The 18436-nt window shown below is 43.5% G+C and overlaps 2 protein-coding genes across 18 annotated transcripts in view; one reads left to right on the top strand and one right to left on the bottom strand.

Annotated features, from left to right (window-relative positions):
* Positions 1 to 18436, bottom strand: part of LOC101938687 (myb/SANT-like DNA-binding domain-containing protein 2) — a 98333-nt gene that overhangs the window by 39149 nt on the left and 40748 nt on the right. The gene's annotated exons all lie outside the window — the stretch shown is intronic.
* CAMSAP2 (calmodulin regulated spectrin associated protein family member 2) overlaps positions 1 to 18436 on the top strand; it is a 163595-nt gene that overhangs the window by 123742 nt on the left and 21417 nt on the right. For all 17 annotated transcript variants that reach the window (XR_010589729.1, XM_008164301.4, XM_008164300.4 and 14 more), the window contains 2 exons: positions 12786 to 12879; positions 14768 to 14861. Coding sequence is in view for 16 of the 17 variants with exons in the window: in XM_008164301.4 (XP_008162523.2) it covers positions 12786 to 12879; positions 14768 to 14861 (188 nt within the window). In the remaining variant the exon portion in view is untranslated. The remainder of the gene's footprint in view (positions 1 to 12785; positions 12880 to 14767; positions 14862 to 18436) is intronic.

Here is an 18436-nt window from a genome sequence, read left to right as displayed (position 1 = left end):
CCTCTGCAAAGGAGAAACATTTGCAGCTGGTGGAGGAGAAGGGAGAGGTGGTTAAAAAAGACACATTTTAGAGAACAATGGGTACACTCTTTCATTACAAGGTCGCATTTTTCCTCTGCCTGCCGGTTTGGTATGAGAGATCACTCACGCAGTGCCCCAGGCAACATATTTCGGCTTGCAGGCAGCCATGGTAGGCCACATCTTTTGGCTTTTTTAATCTTCTTAACATGCGGGAAAGGTTTCAAACAGCAGTGCATTTCCCATATCAAGGATGAATTGGGTTGGCCATTGAAAATGGGTTTTCAGTGTAAAAGGAGGGGCTGCGGTTTCCCGGTTAACATGCGGCACAAACCCAAGTAAATCACCCCCCCCCACACACGCACACACGATTCTCTGGGATGATCACTTCACCCCTCCCCCCACCGCGTGGTTAACAGCGGGGAACATTTCTGTTCAGAAGAGCAGGAACGGGCACCTCTGAATGTCCCCTTAATAAAATCACCCCATTTCAACCAGGTGACCGTGAATGATATCACTCTCCTGAGGATAACAAAGAGAGATAAGGAATGGATATTGTCTGCATGCCAGCAAACACCGGGACCATACGCTGCCATGCTTTGTTATGCAATGATTCCAGACTACGTGCTACTGGCCTGGAGTACATGAAGGAGAGCTTTCTGGAGATGTCCCTGGAGGATTTCCGCTCCATCCCCATACACATTAACAGACTTTTCCAGTAGATGTACTGGCCGCGATTGCCAGGGCAAATTAATCATTAAACACGCTTGCTTTTAAACCATGTGTAATGTTTACAAATATTTACAAAGGTACACTCACCAGAGGTCTCCTGTGTGCCCTGAGGGTCTTGGGTGAGTTCGGGGGTTACTGGTTCCAGGTCCAGGGTCACAAACATATCCTGGCTGTTGGGGAAACCGGTTCTCCGCTTCCTTGCTGCTGTGAGCTACCTACAGTACCTCCATCCTCATCTTCCTCGTTCCCCGAACCGTCTTCCCTGTGTGTTTCTCCATTGACGGAGTCATAGCACACAGTTGGGGTAGTGGTGGCTGCACCTCCTAGAATGGCATGCAGCTCCGCGTAGAAGCGGCAAGTTTGCGGCTTTGCCCCGGACCTTCCATTTGCTTCTCTGGCTTTGTGGTAGGCTTGCCGTAGCTCCTTAATTTTCACGCGGCACTGCTGTGTGTCCCTGTTATGGCCTCGGTCCTTCATGGCCTTGGAGACCTTTTCTAATACTTTGCCATTTCTTTTACTGCTATGGAGTTCAGCTAGCACTGATTCATCTCCCCATATGGCGAGCAGATCCCGTACCTCCCGTTCGGTCCATGATGGAGCTCTTTTGCGATCCTGGGACTCCATCACGGTCACCTGTGCTGATGAGCTCTGCATGGTCACCTGTGCTCTCCACGCTGAGCAAACAGGAAATGAAATTCAAACGTTCGCGGGTCTTTTCCTGTCTACCTGGTCAGTGCATCTGAGTTGAGAGTGCTGTCCAGAGCGGTCACAATGAAGCACTGTGGGATAGCTCCCGGAGGCCAATAACGTCGAATTCCGTCCACACTACCCCAATTCCGACCCGCAAAGGCCGATTTTATCGCTAATCCCCTCGTCGAAGGTGGTGTAAAGAAACCGGTTTAAAGGACCCTTTAAGTCGAAAGAAAGGGCTTCGTCGTGTGAACGTGTCCAGGCTTAATTCGATTTAAAGCTGCTAAAGTTGACCTAAACCCGTAGTGTAGACCAGGCCCGAGTTTAGGTCGAATTTAGCAGTGTTACATCGATTTAACCCTGCACCTGTCCACACAATGAAGCCATTTTTTCGACTTAAAGGGCTCTTAAAATCGATTTCTGTATCCTCCCCCAACGAAATCGCTGAAATCAACCTTGCCGGGTCAAATTTGGGGTAGTGTGGTCACAGTTTGACAGTATTGGCCTGCGGGAGCTATCCCAGAGTGCTCCATTGTGACCGCTCTGGACAGCGCTCTCAACTCAGATGCACTGGCCAGGTAGACAGGAAAAGGCCTGTGAACTTTTGAATCTCATTTCCTGTTTGGCCAGCATGGCAATCTGCAGGTGAGTGCAGATCTCATCAGCAGAGGTGACCACGATTGAGTCCCAGAATCGCAAAAGAGCTCCAGCATGGACTGAACGGGAGGTACGGGATCTGATCACTGTATGGGGAGACAAATCCGTGCTACCAGAACTCCGTTCCAAAAGATGAAATGCCCAAACATTTAAAAAATCTCCAAGGCCATGAAGGACAGAGGCTATAACAGGGACCTGCAGCAGTGCCGCGTGAAACTTAAGGAGCTGAGGCAAGCCTACCAAAAAAACAGAGAGGCAAACAGCCACTCCGGGTCAGAGCCCCAGACATGCCGCTTCTATGATGAGCTGCATGCCATTCTAGGAGGTGCAGCCACCACTACCCCAACCCTCTGCTTTGACTCCGTCGAATGGAGTAGCATGCAACAGGGATGCGAGTTTTGAGGACGAGGAAGATGATGATGAGGAGGTTGAAGATGTTTCTCCGCTTGCTTGCGGTGAGTTTGTTTTCCCTGACAGCCAGGAACTGTTTCTCACCCTGGACCTGGAGCCAGTACCCCCCGAACCCACCCTAAGGCTGCCTCCCGGACCCCGCCAGGCGGAGAAGGGACCTCTGGTGAGTGTACCTTTGTAAATAGTATACATGGCTTAAAAGCAAGCATGTTTAATGATTAATTTGCCCTGGCATTCGCGGCCAGTACAGCTACTGGAAAAGTCTATTAACGTGTCTGGGGATGGAGCGGAAATCCTCCAGGGACATCTCCATAAAGCTCTCCTGGATGTACTCCCAAAGCCTTTGCAAAAGGTTTCTGGGGAGGGCTGCCTTATCCCGTCCGCCATGGTAGGACACTTTACCACACCAGGCCAGTAGCACGTAGTCTGGAATCATTGCATAACACAGCGTATGGTCCCGGTGTTTGCTGGCATTCAAACAACATCCGTTCTTTATCTCTCTGTGTTATCCTCAGGAGAGTGATATCATTCATGGTCACCTGGTTGAAATAGGTTGATTTTATTAAGGGGACATTCAGAGGTGCCCGTTCCTGCTGGGCTGTTTGCCTGTGGCTGAACAGAAATGTTCCTCACTGTTAGCCACGTGGTGGGGGGAGGGGTGAAGCGATCATCCCAGAGAATTGGGGGGGGGTTAGTTGGGTTTGTGCTGCACGTTAACCCGAAAACCGCAGCCCCTTCTTTTAAATTGCCATCCCATTTTAAATGGCCAACCCAGTGGCTGCTTGGTATGGGAAATGAGTGCGCTGCTGTTTGAAACCATTCCCACATGTTATGAAGGTTAAAGAAGCCAAAAGATTGTGTCTTACCGTGGCTGCCTGCAAGCCGAATTCTGTTGCCCGGCCCTGCGTGAGTGATCTCTCACACCAAACCAACATACCCTCAATAAGAGGCAAAATGCGACTTTGTACCGAAAGCACAAGTGCTATGTAATGTTAACAGCAAGGTTTACCGTGAAAGAATCTACCCATTGTTCTCTAAAATGTGTCTTTTTGACTACCACTCTCCCTTTTTTTTTTCCTCCACCAGATGCAAATGTTTCAACGCTCACACAATCTTCTCCTTCCCAGAGGCTAGCGAAGATTAGAAGGCGAAAAAAACGCACTCGCAATGAAATGTTCTCTGAGCTCATGCAGTCTTTCCACACTGAAAGAGCACAGCAGAATGCATGGAGGTGACAGTGTCAGAGTCCAGGAAAGCACAATATGAATGCAAGGACAGGTGGCGGGCTGAAGATAATAAGTGGCGGGCTGAAGATGATAGGTGGCATCAGCTTGCTGACAAAAGGCAAGAGGCAATGGTGAGGCTACTGGAGGAACAAACTGATATGCTCCAGTGTATGGTTGAGGTTCAGGAAAGGCAGAATGAGCACAGACCGCCGCTACAGCCCCTGTGTAACCAACTGCCCTCCTCCCCAAGTTCCATAGCCTCCTCACCCAGATGCCCAAGAACGCGGTGGGGGGGCCTCCGGGCTCCCAACCACTCCACCCCAGAGGACTGCCCAAGCAAAAGAAAGTTGGCATTCAATAAGTTTTAAAGTGCATTGTGGCCTTATCCTTCCCTCCTCCCCCACCCCACCCAGTGCTTCCCTCCTCCCACACCCCTCCCGGACTACCTTGGCAGTTATCCCCCTATTTGTGTGATGAATTAATAAAGAATGCATGAATGTGAATCAACAATGACTTTATTGCCTCTGCAAGTGGTGATTGAAGAGGGGAATGGAAGGGTGGTTAGCTTACAGGGAAGTAGAGTGAACCAAGGGGCGGGGGTTCATCAAGGAGAAACAAACAGAACTTTCACACCGTAGCCTGGCCAGTCATGAAACTGGTTTTCAAAGCTTCTCTGATTCATACCGCACCCTCTTGTACTCTGCTAACCGCCCAGGTGTCTGGCTGCGCGTAATCAATGGCCAGGCAATTTGCCTCAACCTCCCACCCCGCCATAAACATCTCCCCCTTACTCTCACAGATATTATGGAGCGCACAGCAAGCAGTAATAACAATGGAAATATTGGTTTCTCTGAAGTCTATCCGAGTCAGTAAACTGCGCCAGCGAGCTTTTAAACGTCAAAATGCACATTCTACCACCATTCTGCACTTGCTCAGCCTATAGTTGAACAGCTCCTGACTACTATCCAGGCTGCCTGTGTCCGGCTTCAGGAGCCATGGCATTAAGGGGTAGGCTGGGTCCCCAAGGATAACTATAGGCATGTCAACATCCTCAACAGTTATTTTCTGGTCTGGGAAGAAAGTCCCTTGCTGCAGCTTTTGAAACAGACCAGAGTCCTGAAGATGCAAGCGTCATGTACCTTTCCCAGCCATCCCACACTGATGTTGGTGAAACGTCCCTTGTGATCCACCAGTGCTTGCAGCACCATTGTAAATTACCCCTTTCGGTTTATGTACTCGGTGCTCCGGTGCCAAGATAGGGATATGGGTTCTGTCTATCGCCCCACCACAGTTAGGGAATCCCATTGCAACAAAGCCATCCACGATGACCTGCACATTTCCCAGGGTCACTACCCTTGATAGCAGCAGCTCTTTGATTGCATTGGCTATTTGGATCACAGCAGTCCCCACAGTAGATTTGCCCACTCCAAATTGATGCCCGACTGACCGGTAGCTGTCTAGCGTTGCAAACTTCCACAGGGCTATCGCCACTCGCTTCTCAACTGTGAGGGCTGCTCTCATCTTGGTATTCTTGCGCTTCAGGGCAGGGGAAAGCAAGTCACAAAGTTCCATGAAAGTGCCCTTACACATGCGAAAGTTTTGCAGCCACTGGGAATTGTCTCAGACATGCAACAGTATGCGGTCCCACCAGTCTGTGCTTGTTTCCCGGGCCCAAAATTGGCGTTCCATGGCATGAACCTGCCCTATTAACACCATGATATCCACATTGTCGGGCCCTGTACTTTGGGAGAAGTCTGTGTCCATATCCTCATCACTCCTGTCACTGTGCTGCCGTCGCCTCCTCGCCTGGTTCTGGTTCTGCATATACTGCAGGATAATGCGTGTGGTGTTTACAGTGCTCATAATTGCCGCGGTGATTTGAGCGGGCTCTATGCTTGCCGTGCTATGGCGTCTGCGCTGAAAAAAGGCACGAAACGATTGTCTGCCATTGCTCTGACGGAGGGAGGGGCGACTGACAACATGGCTTACAGGGAATTAAAATCAACAAAGGGGCTGGGTTTGCATCAAGGAGAAGCACACACAACGGCCCCCTCAAGAATTGAACTCAAAACCCTGGGTTTAGCAGGCCAATGCTCAAACCACTGAGCTATCCCTCCCCCCACTATTTACAGAGGGAGGGCGGGGGAGCAAATGAATACAAAACAAATCTGGTCTCTTTCTTGTTTTGATCCACTCCATCTCTCTTATACATCTTAGGCTGGCAGCAGCCGGTGCGGTATGACTGCTAGCCATCGTTGTCTCCTGGGTGCTCTCCAGAAGACGGTGCAGTATGACTGCAGGCAGGACTGAATCTCCATGAGACAAAACTTAAAAAGAGAATGACCTGGAGTCACTCCCATTTATGTCCAGGCACCCCTGACAGACCTCACCGAGGTCTGCCAGGAGCACCCATGTCTGCCCAGGCGCCCCTGACCGACCTCACCGAGGTCGGCTAAAAGAGCACCCAGGAGTACAACGACGATGGCTACCAGGTGTAATGCACCGTCTGCTACCAAAAGGCAATGAGCTGCTGCTGTGTAGCAATGCAGTCCCACGTCTGCCAGCACCCAGGAGACGTACGGTGACGGTGAGCTGAGCGGGCTCAATGCTTGACGTGGTATGGCATCTGCACAGGTAATCCAGGGAAAAAAGGCTTGAAACGATTGTCTGCCGTTGCTTTCACGGAGGGAGGGAGAGAGGGGGGGCCTGACGACTTACCCAGAACCACCCGCGACAATGTTTTTGCCCCATCAGGCATTGGGATCTCAACCCAGAATTCCAATGGGCGGCGGAGACTGCGGGAACTGTGGGATCGCTACCCACAGTGCTACACTCCTGAAGTCAACTCTAGCCTTGGCACTGTGCACGCATGCCGCTGGGTTAATGGTCTTAAGTGGGGGGACACACAATCAACTGTATAAAATCGATTTCTAAAAAATCGACTTCTATAAATTTGACCTAATTTCCTAGTGTAGATATACCCTGAGTCTCAAGTCTCTGATCCAATGAATATTTAAGTATTTATACTGAGTGGAACAGCTTCAACAGGAGAGATGGAGAGCAACCCACCCCATAATAGCCTGTAACCTCTTGGTTAGGATACTCACCTAGGAGGGAGGAGATCTGCGTCTAAACCCCTGCTCCAGAGGGGGGATTTAAATGTGGGTTTCCCACATCCCAGGTAAGTGCCCTAACCACTGGGCTAAAGGTCTCACTGTCTCTAGCACATATTGCTGCTGTCCTGCAGCTGGCCCTGAAAAACTTTTTCCCATAAGACACTAATTGGGTCAAATTTACAAATAGTTTTGGGTTGATTGAAACTGCATTTTTCAGCAAATAAACCGATGGTTTGAAAAACTTCACCTAGCTGTATGCAGGAGTTCCATGTGGGCTACAAGAAAGGAATGCTCCCTCTTTCCCCAAAGTGTGGAGCCGAGCCCAGCCACTCAATACCTGTTGCTGTAGTTCTGAAGCTGCAGTCATCCCTGCAGCCCCCCCACTCCCCAACACAATTCTGCCATGACCTTAAAAGAGGCAGAGGGACTCCCATAGAACTGGGTTCCATGGCTTAACATCCTGGTGCAGCAGAACTGTACCATTTCTGCTGTACCACAAAGGGGTTCAGGATTTGCCCCCAAAGACAGCATTAGCATCCATAAAAAGGTGCAGTGGTACCTACTAAGGCACATAATTGTGGACCTGCAACATCGAGTTTTTCAAAACAAGTCTTTTTATATTCATTTGGAATGTGAGAAATAGCTGCTGTGGTGTTTGTATGTTTTTTCCTAAGAATACAAATTAATTTTTATGTGAGTATAAATACTAGTGCATCAGTTACCGATACATTATTTAATAATTAGAGCTGATCCGAAAATGGAATTTCCACTGTAGGAAATTCCAATATTTTGAAATTTGATTTCCTCCTAAATTGGGAGGAAAAGTAGAATTTTTGCAGAATGGAAATTCTGAAAAAAAATTGATTTGGGAACATTGAAATGACCATATTGAAACATAATGATGTAATATAAAATATACATAAAATATTAAATATAATATAATATAAAAATCAAGATGATACAAAATGAGAAAATCAAAACAAAATATTCCATGTTTATTTCAAATCACTTTAAATTTTCAATAGAAAAATTTCAATCAAAATCACATGTTCACATGAAACGTTTTGATTTCAGTGAAACAGCATTTTCTGACAGAAAACTGTTCCATCAAAAATTTTTGGTCAGCTCTTTTAATAATGTTTGGTACTTAGATTGTTCTATAACTTCTTATGCTATGTCATCTATATTCATTTTCCCTATTTATGTCAATGAGAGCTGCTGGTTGCCCAGCACTTTTGAAAAACACCATATTTTATCAGCCAAGGAAGAGGTAGAAAATATTTACAGACTTACAACATTTGAGTTCGTCACAATATGTTCATACAATATTTCAGTATATAAAAATGAAAAGTACTTAACTTATAGGGCTCTTCCAAATGAGGGCAAAACTATCACTAGTAGAGTAACTGACATTTTAGTTTATAGTAAAAATGTGTATCTGCAAGATAGGAGTTGGGGTTTTATCCCTGGTATAGAAATTATCCCAGTAAGAAAATCATATTTATTTTGAAACTTAGGTCTGATTTTTTCCTCTAGTATGTGTTATAGTCCAAAAGATACCCTATACTAAACCAGAATTGCTGAATAGAACACTTTTCTTCAATGGAAAAGATTTCAGTATAATTTTTAATTATCATGCTGAATGGAAAGGCAGGGCTTTTTTCTAATAATATTTGTAGTTTGTATTCCATAACTATGACAACATCCGGATCAGCTGTTGGCCACTAAACCTTTTTATTCTGTGAGGTGTATGAACAGCTTTCAGTTTAAGCACATGTGATCAGCTCCCAAATCTGAGCATTGGGTTTTCCTACCCCGGGTTTTGAGCAGCCACTAGTTACTCTGTCCTTACTATTAATAGATGCACTTACTTGTGTTTGTTGCTAGGACTGCTGGATATATCCAGTGGTTTTTAGTAAGGTGCGTCACTGTATAATTTATTTCTGATAAATAGTGGGATAACTTGTCTGTCCTTCTGCATTCATGGGGGGAATTGTGGGATGCATCGGAGGACTGTCAACATTCAAGTGATTTAGCCTGCATCCTCACTGCAAAGTGTGCAGGTTACTAGTTCGAGTGAAAGCAGCACTTGGGCTTTAGCCTATAGCCCCAGATAAAATGGCTAGTCTGGATTAAAATCACGCCCAAACTCAGGACAGAGGTTTTTATGTGTGGGTGGGAGCAAAATTAGGGACAACACCCAAATAAGAACCCACGTTAATTCTGCGGTAAAAATATATCCTGAAACAACTTTAAACAGTTTGAATGTACTATTAAGTTAACATGTCTTTCTCCATATGGTTTGAATGATGTGTCAACTTTCAACTGCAGCTATTAAACTGTATCTGGGAGAGTATGAGGATGCTGCTTATTTTTATGTTAATAAGCATCAGAAGTCATATTTTGTCCCAGGTGCTGGAAGCTAAGGCAGCAGCTATAATTTCATATTTTCCTGATGTAGTTCTATACTAACAGACTACCTTCAGTTTTGTTAATATACTGTACAAAAAATGGACTGTTTATTAAGCTTGATTTGTTGTCAGGCTGTCTTAATACCTGGAACTCTCAGAGAAGGATCTCAAATATCAATATGTGCATTCTTCTATATGCCACACCAGATCACTCGTGATGTTCTCCTTCTCGTTCACTTTACCACAACCCAAGTTAAAGAAGCCATGGGGTCACCGCATGAGATTTTCACATTGATCCCCAAAACCATGAAGCCAAGGGTATTCAAAATTGAAAAATCAAGCTACCAGTCCTTTTAAATTCAACTGCCAGGTGGTGAGATAGGCTGTCCCATATGCTGTTAGATGCTTTTGTATTTGAATTGTTTTCTTTACGATATTCTCATGTCTAAGATATTCTCTTAGGCACTTTTGAAAATTTTACCCAGGATTTATAGGCTAGACGTTACCTGTAAAGCAAATCTTGCTCTTGAACCTATCTTAACCTTTGGTTTACTTACATACAAACAGCCAGCCATGGTAAAAGTACTGTCTGTGGAATGTGGTAGTTCTACAAAAGACACGGTAGAAATAGTTACTCATAGTGTCTGATGCTACAATTATATTCCCCAAAGTACAATTTATTGTAGTGGAACTCGCACGGTGATCTGTAAAATGTTTCTGTCAAGGGCTTGGGAATCAGCAGACTAGGGTTATGTGCCTGACTCAAAAAGTTGGAGTGGTAGCAAAAATGAAAGGATGAAACTAGATTGAAAAGTGTTCTAGAGAATTGAGGATTTGAGGCCCAAAAAAAGGGAGAACTTGGTGCTGTTAATAATAATAAATTAAAATACTCCTGGCACTGAACTCCCATTGACTCCAGTGGTGCTGGATTGAGCGTTTGGGCACACAATTCCTTTTAGCTATAATAGTTAAAAATAATAATCCAGCATCGTATCTGAAAGTTATCAACCAAGAAAGTAGCGCTCCTCTTTATCTTCACTCTGCAGTAGGTATTAACCAAAAACCCCGCAAAAAAGTCCCAAAGAAGAAATTAGGTACACTATCATGTGACATGCTAGCAGGGTTGTAACCAGTGCGTTATGATGCTTCTCAGAAATTAATACCAAAAGAACATAAGAATAATCATCCTAAATTACAGATTCACATAGCACCCAAATACTAAGATGGCTTCACTTTTCCCCTACACTGACCTTTTGTGGTCTGTTTATATGATGACAGATATATATGTATGTATGATGGATGGATTAATTGATGGTGAAAAAAGAAAAGCAATGCATGAATTGACATTTGCTAAGTCTTTTTGCAAAGTATGCTCTATAAATTTATTTGTACAAACTATCTGAAAGTTGCCTGTAGATAAAACAATGTAAATGTTTACAAAAGAGAATTTTCAAAAAAATGATTTTACTGATTTACACCCAAAGCATCATTTTAAGCTCTGAAAACTTATTACATTTATGTGGTGTGTGTGTGAAGTGGCATTATGTTTATGGTAAAATGTTGAACTCATTAATAGATGTCGCACTTTTATTATTTCATACAGTGAGTGGTCCTGGTGCTTTTTAATTTCATTTGTAAAATTATAATTAACAATCCTACCACTCCAATTAAAAGGAAAATATGGAAATTTTAACTATTTTAAAATTATTTTCTCTATAATCTTATTTCTGGCATTTCCTGACTTTTGAGTGCTTGACTTCACAACCTTAATTTCTTTTAACATAGAGCTGTGTCTGTGTGATTTCCTAGCTTTTTAACAAAGCAAACTGAAAACAGATTCCAGCAGGTGCCATCATGTTGACACCCAGGTGGGTCATCAGGTTGAAACCTTTAGATTCACTGCGCAGACATCTGCCACTAATGGAGTGACTTACAGCAATAGTAGGTTGTCATTATCTGCGTAGAGCAGCATTGGGGGAGGGTAAGATGAGATACTTTGCCAGTGTGTTTCATGATTTGCTGGTAGCAGAGGAATGGTCAGACTCAGAAATCATGGATTCCATTCCAGACTCTGGAGGAGACTCTTCTGCTTGTTCCCTCTCCCCTTGCCAAGCTTGACTGCCCTCCACCCGCAATTCCAACTCTTGAGCTTTTTGTCTAGCTATTCCCAGTTTCATTTCTCCTCTCCCCAGCTCTTTGTCCCCAGTCTCCTTGTCTATCAGTCCTAGTTTGCCCCCATCCCAGTTCCTTGTCCAATCTGTTTCTCTTCGCCTGCCTGCCAGGTACATTCCCTGTCCAAACTGGCTCCCAGTCTCCCACCCTGGGCTCCTCATCCAATCTTCTTTCCCCCAGCTCTTTGTCCCAATCTCAGGCTCAGTTGTCCCTCTCCCTTTCTGCTTCCTTCCTTTTGCCCCACTGGTTCCCAGCCTTTCCCACCAGCTACTCATCCAATCTCAATCTCACCCACTCATCTCTGGCTCCCAGAACCTCCACCTCCATTTCCCTCCTGGGTTCCCAGTCTCCTCTGAGATCAGACTAGATTATGTAACGGTGACTTCTGGCCTTGAAATCTATGAATTTTCTGCTCCTCCATCTCCCAAGCCCAGTCTCCTTCCCTAGCCAGTCCCAGTCTCTCCACCACACCAGCCATGTGTCCTTCCTTGTCCCAATCTAACTCCTCCACTGCTCTCTCCAGGGTGGATCTTGTCCCCTCCATATTCGATTCAGGCAATATCCTCTTCTATGCTCCAGCAACGGGGGGCGGGGGAAAGGGGTGTCATTGAAAGCACAAAATTGACAAGCTCTCTGCTCAATGTTCCAGTGCCCAGTCCAAGCACATGCTTGCAGCAGGCCCAATCTGCAGTTGCAGGGAATATTCTGCTCATCCCTAAACTTCAGCATTCCCCAGTGTAGATGGAATCTTCAGAGTTTTTAGCTGCAACACTCTAGCAAGTCTCTCATCAGCATGTGTTAACTGTGATTTTTCAAAAAGCCTGTAACTTGGCCAAAATTGAGTGGAATTTCATGGAGAAACCAAAAGGCACATCCCTGACACAAAGACCACCACCTGCCAATTTTCAAGTCCTTGCTTCAGGAACGAAGGCGCTAGAGAGGTCCAAATAAAAGGTCACCAGAATTTTTTAACATGGGCAAAACAAAATATTTTTCAATAGTCTCATTCTCAGAAATGGCTGAGAACTGTTTTGGCTGAAACTTTCCAGTAAAATTCAGCCTGAGGCAAACACACAGCATGGAAAAATTCAATCGAGACCGAGTCTGGTAAAGTTATAAGCAGAGTCTTCTAATGGGAAGTGTCAGGCAACCTTAATAATAGGTTGTGCTGCCAGCCTATGATACATATATATATACACACTGCTAATCTGACCATCTAAGTAGTTTAACAGATTTGGAAATGAAGACTGGACAAAATATGGATACCTCTTCTGAATGTTATATGATTATTTTATTTAGGATTAAGATTTGTATGGTTTTATCTTTACCTAAATTTCCTTGATTTCTTGTAGAGTAATTATTTGGTGTTCATGGCAGAACTTTTCTGGTGGTTTGAAGTGGTGAAGCCATCATTTGTACAGCCTCGTGTTCTCATTAATCCCCAAGGTAACAAAGTATTTATTTTTTATTTCATTATAACTAGTGCTGTACAAGCCCCATAGAGTTCAGGTTTCTATAGTGTAAACAGATTTAATCTACAATTCAATTCACAGAGCTTGGCTACAGACCAGCCCCTTAAAGAGCTGGAAAGTGACCATGTAAACAGGAAACCTTCCTTGTATGAAATTTGAATGCATTTTTCAGGAATCAACAAAGCTGAGAGGCAGATTCCTCTTCCTTCTCATACATCATCAGCAGACATGTTGATTAAAGTCTTTTCTAGACTAGGAAGATTTGCCTAGCTGTAACTAGTGGGCTGTAGTCCACGAAAGCTTATGCTCTAATAAATTGGTTAGTCTCTAAGGTGCCACAAGTACTCCTGTTCTTTTTACATTGGTATAATCTAGATAAGCCTTAAATTCCACTCACTTATATCTGTGAAAACCCTGTAAAGGCAGTGGGATTTTTGTAGTCATACCTGAGGGCAGAATTTTGACCAATATAAAATTTTATTGGTGAGAATGAGACACAAAAGTGAAAGAACTCAGGGCAGGATGGTGAACAGACCAAACAACTACAGGGAAGGATGACAAAACTGTGCACCTGCATAGCAAAAATCATTTCAGTAGGGTTACTATATTTTGAGTGTCCAAAAGGAGGCCCCAACTCCACCCCTTCCCCAAAGTCCCCGCCCCAACTCCGCCCCCTCCCCTGCTTCCCGCAAACATTTGATTCGCGGTAAGCCTGAAGCAGGTAAGCTTGGGGTGGGGGGAGGAGGCGCGGCCCAGTCTGGCCTCCCCGGCGTCTCCAACCTTGGTTGGCTCGGGCCCTGGGGTGCCGGACCCAGGCCCGGCCCCCGGCCGAGCACCCCCGGCCCGCCCAGCACTACCGGTCCCCGGCCCGGCCCCCGGGCCCCCAGCCGAGCACCCCCAGCCCGCCCAGCACTGCCGGTCCCCGGCCCGGTCCCCAGCTCAGCACCTCTGCCCCCAGCTCGGCACCACAACGCCGGCCCGGCCCCCGGCTCGGCACCGCCGGCCCGGCCCCCGGCCCCCAGCTCGGCACCGCACCGCCGGCCCGGTCCCCGGCTCAGCACCGCCGGCCCGGCCCCTGGCCGGGCCACCGGCCCCCGGCTCGGCACTGCCGACCGCCGGCCCAGCCCCGGCCCAGCACCGCCAGCTCCGCATGTCCCGATTTTCCCGGACATGTCCGGCTTTTTGGGATTTCCCCCCCGGACGGGGATTTGGAGCCCAAAAAGCCGGACATGTCCGGGAAAATCCGGACGTATGGTAACCCTAATTTCAGGCACAATCTTTCTTCAGCAATTTTTCAGATTGATAAATCTGCCTCTCAGGCAGACCTTTTAGAGGCTGTGGAGGCAGGGCAAGAATTATGTGCTATAGTACCATGGTCTCAGCACTGACACCTGGGATCACAGTTCTGTTGTGTAGGCTTTTACTGCCTTAAGATTTTTTTCATGCACATATTGTATAATAAAACATCTAGAAAAAAATAATTTAAAATGGTGCTAAATAAGTTAAGATGTAGCCCAAATATTTCAAAATGAGAAACTTGCAAAAATCATTTTTTCCTCTTGAAATTTTCCTCAGAAAACAAAATACTTGGTGGCTTTTTCATTTTTTTTTTTTTATTTATCAGCCTTTCTTTGTTCCTCTTATTCTTCCTTTCCCTCTGTTCAGTGGCAAAATGGGGAAAAGGGGACAGAAGAAGGGATAAGAAAATAATGAACACTTTCCATTGAAAAAATTAAAAAAATATTGGTTGTGTAAGCTTATGGAATAAAAATTACTTCAAAATATTTCAACCAGCTTTGTTGATAAGGTTTTGAACTGCATGATAAACTAAACTAATGTGGAGGTTTTGTCTTCTATTGCAGCTGAACCTGTGAAAGATGCATCTTCTGTTCCTATTTTGAATGCTAATAGAAGAAATTATATGGATAGTTCATGTGGTTCTGACTTTATAGCCAGGTAATATCAGTCTCTTTAGTACCGTTTTACATTTCTCCCCCATTCCACTCATATCAAGCACAAATATTTGTATATTTTCTGATGCCCTTTCTAGAAATGTCCAGAGGGTGTATTACCAAATAATAGGGGAAGCCATATTTCTCATACATGATTCCATAAACATAAAGCAAGAGACTGCTAACAACTATTATAGAATGTTCTGAACCTGGTCCCATTGATTCCTTTTCATTCTGTGTAAGAATACATATGAAAAGATTGAGAAACCTTGTTAAATTCTGAAAATAAATTTAGTTATGAAAGTGCAAGACCGATAGTTCTGGCTAGAACCAGAATTGCTTGTAATATGGAAGCCTGCCCCACATAGCTCTGACAATGTGCCTTAGCAATGGGATTCATTATCTGCATTTCCAGTTCTGGGCTTCACTTTCTCACAATCTCTCAGTCCTGCAAGTCATGAAGGCACTCAACTCTCATTTAAGTCAGAGGGAACTGAATCTACTTAGCACCTCACAGGATTGACCCATTCAGAGAGATTGCAATTTATCACCATCTGTACAGTGGAGACTAGAATGGAAATAATAAACTCTGATTTGCTTGTGATCTACAATATAGAGGATTTGAATTCTGTCACCAGTGCACTAACATACTGCACCACAAGGAACCCTTGAATCTGGAGATTCAACATTCAAACCAGTCAGTGTTTTCACCTCCAGCAGCCCCAAAACTTGAATCTGTGTTATCAGGCTTCACAGCCTGTCCCAGTAATCCTATTTAAGCTGCTATGTAAAATAATCAGTTATTTGTTTTGTTGCTTTTTAGTATTCGTGCAATATCTGCACTTAAAATAGTTACTTAGAACTAGCTATTCAAAGCAGAGGAATGAATGCCTCGATGGAAGAGCCGCTTGAAGTACTAGAGATCACATTCTTGGAGATGGAAAAAGAATAAAATCTTTTCTTTATAATACTGGTAGTGCACCTAGATATTGTGGTGATGGGTGCCTTTAAAAAAACATTTATAATGCTTCCTCTGGTGTTAGGTAGATTAATTATAGCAGAAGGGGATTTAGACTCTTAATATCACACACAGAAATTACGATGACTGAAGAAATTGGGAGAAAATCCCAGGCATGACTTTTTCTGGCTGGCAGACATTGTTGAACTATGTTAAACTTTGTTCAGCATATGTGAGGCCAAGAAAAGAGCTTGTTTTCCTGAAATCCAGAGTGACTATTTCTAAAGTTTATAAAGAAAGTGAAGTGAAAGGAAAAATACAGAAAAGACCAAATGCTGATCTCTCAGTGGCACATCTTTATACTAGCTCTTAGGGTCATGAAATCTTAACTGAGGGAAAAATCAAAATGTGGCATAGTTTATTATGAGGAAATCCTGTGGGAAACCAGTGGGAGTCCAGAGTAGCGAATACACTTAAATATGTTTTGGTTTTGTTTATATTAAAAATAGGGCTGTCAATTTCAGTTAACTCACACGATTAACTAAAAAAAATGAGTCATGATTAAAAAATTAATCGCTATTAATTGCACTTATAACAATAGAATACGAATTGAAATTTATTAAATATTTTTGGATGTTTTTCTACATTTTCAATATTGATTTAAATTACAACACAGAATACAAAGTGCACAGTGCTCACTTTATATTATTATTTTTTATTACAAATATATGCACTGTAAAAATGATAAACAAAATCAATAGTATTTTTTAATTAACCCCTTACAAGTACTGAAGTGCAATCTCTTTATCGTGAAAATGTAATTTACAAATGCAGATTTTTTTTTTTGGTTACATAACTGCACTCAAAAACAAAACAGTGTAAAACTTTAGAGCCTACAAGTCCACTCAGTCCCACGATTTATTCTGCCAATCGCTAAGACAAACAAGTTTGTTTACATTGATGGGAGATACAGCTGCCTGCTTCTTATTTACAATGTCACCTGAAAGTGAGAACAGGCGTTCATATGGCACTTTTGTAGCCAGCGTTGCAAGGTATTTACATGCCAGATATGCTAAGCATTCGTATGCCCCTTCCATGCTTTGCCCACCATTCCAGAGGACATGCTTCCATGCTGATGATGCTCATTAAAAAAAAAAAGTGTCAATTAAATTTGTGACTATACTCCTTGGGGGGAGAACTGTATGTCTCCTGTTCTGTTTTACCCGCCTTCTACTAGATTTCATGTTATGCAGTCTTGGCTGAAGACCCAGCACATGTTCGTTTTAAGAACATTTTTGACAGCAGATTCGACAAAATGCAAAGAAGGTACCGATGTGAGATTTCTAAAAATAGCTACAAAAGCACTCGACCCAAGGTTTAAGAATCTGAAGTGCTGTCCAAAATCTGAGAGGGACGATGTGTGGAACATGCTTTCAGCAGTCTTAAAAGAGCAACACTCTGATGTGGAAACTACAGAACCCAAACCACCAAAAAAGAAAATGAACATTCTGCTGGTGGCATCTGACTCAGATGATGAAAATGAACATGCATCAGTCTACACTGCTTTGGATCGTTATCAAGCAGAACCTATCATCAGCATGGATGCATGTCCTCTGGAATGGTGGTTGAATCATGAAGGGACATATGAATCTTTAGCGCATCTGGCACATAAATATCTTGCAACGCCAGCTACAACAGTGCCATACGAACACCTGTTCTCACATTCAGGTAACATTGTAAACAAGAAGCAAACAGCATTATTTCCTGCAAATTGTAACCAAACTTGTTTGTCTGAGTGACTGGCTGACCAAGAAGTAGGACTGCGTGGACTTGTAGGCTCTACAATTTTACATTGTTTTATTTTTGAATGCAGTTTTTTTTTACATAATTCTACATTTGTAAGTTCAACTTTCATGATAAAGAGATTGCACTACAATACTTGTATGAGGTGAATTGAAAAATAATTTTTTTTTGTTTTTTACAGTGCAAATTTTGTAATAAAAAATAAATATAAAGTGAGCACTATACACTTTGTATTCTGTGTTGTAATTGAAATTCATATATTTGAAAATGTAGTAAACATCCAAAAATATATAAAATAAATGGTATTCCATTGTTATTTAACAGTGCGATTAATCGCGATACATTTTTTTAATCGTTTGACAGCCCTAATTAAAAACTTTAAATTTATTTTGACTTTAGTCTCCCAGTTAAGTTGAGTTACATTTGTGGAGTCAGTGTATGTCTTCTTTTCATTTTGTTCTCTTGCTACAGTACAATAGATATTGTGGAGAAGTTTACCTTATCCCTGCTTAATCTTTCGTTTGATAGAGCCAGAGAAGGCCTTCAGTTGAACAGAAGTGGAATATGTGTTGTATGACAGTCACATTTCAATATGGGTTTATTGATTATGACTTTGGAGCACAGAAGGAGGATAAAATTAGCATTTTAATTGGCTATTTGGTATATTCTTTTTATTTAGTTAACCTGGTTAATCATGTTCAGTCTCTTCTGAGAGATAGAATAGAGAAACCTGTCAAGCAAGGAATTATATTTCCTACTACCGTTAGGTGGTAGGGCCTGATTCTCCTCTCACTTACACTGATGTAAATCAGGAGCTA

This window comes from Chrysemys picta, chromosome 8, assembly GCF_011386835.1.
Source record: "Chrysemys picta bellii isolate R12L10 chromosome 8, ASM1138683v2, whole genome shotgun sequence".
NCBI lineage: Eukaryota > Metazoa > Chordata > Testudines > Emydidae > Chrysemys > Chrysemys picta.
This window is presented reverse-complemented; position numbering and strand designations above follow the sequence as displayed.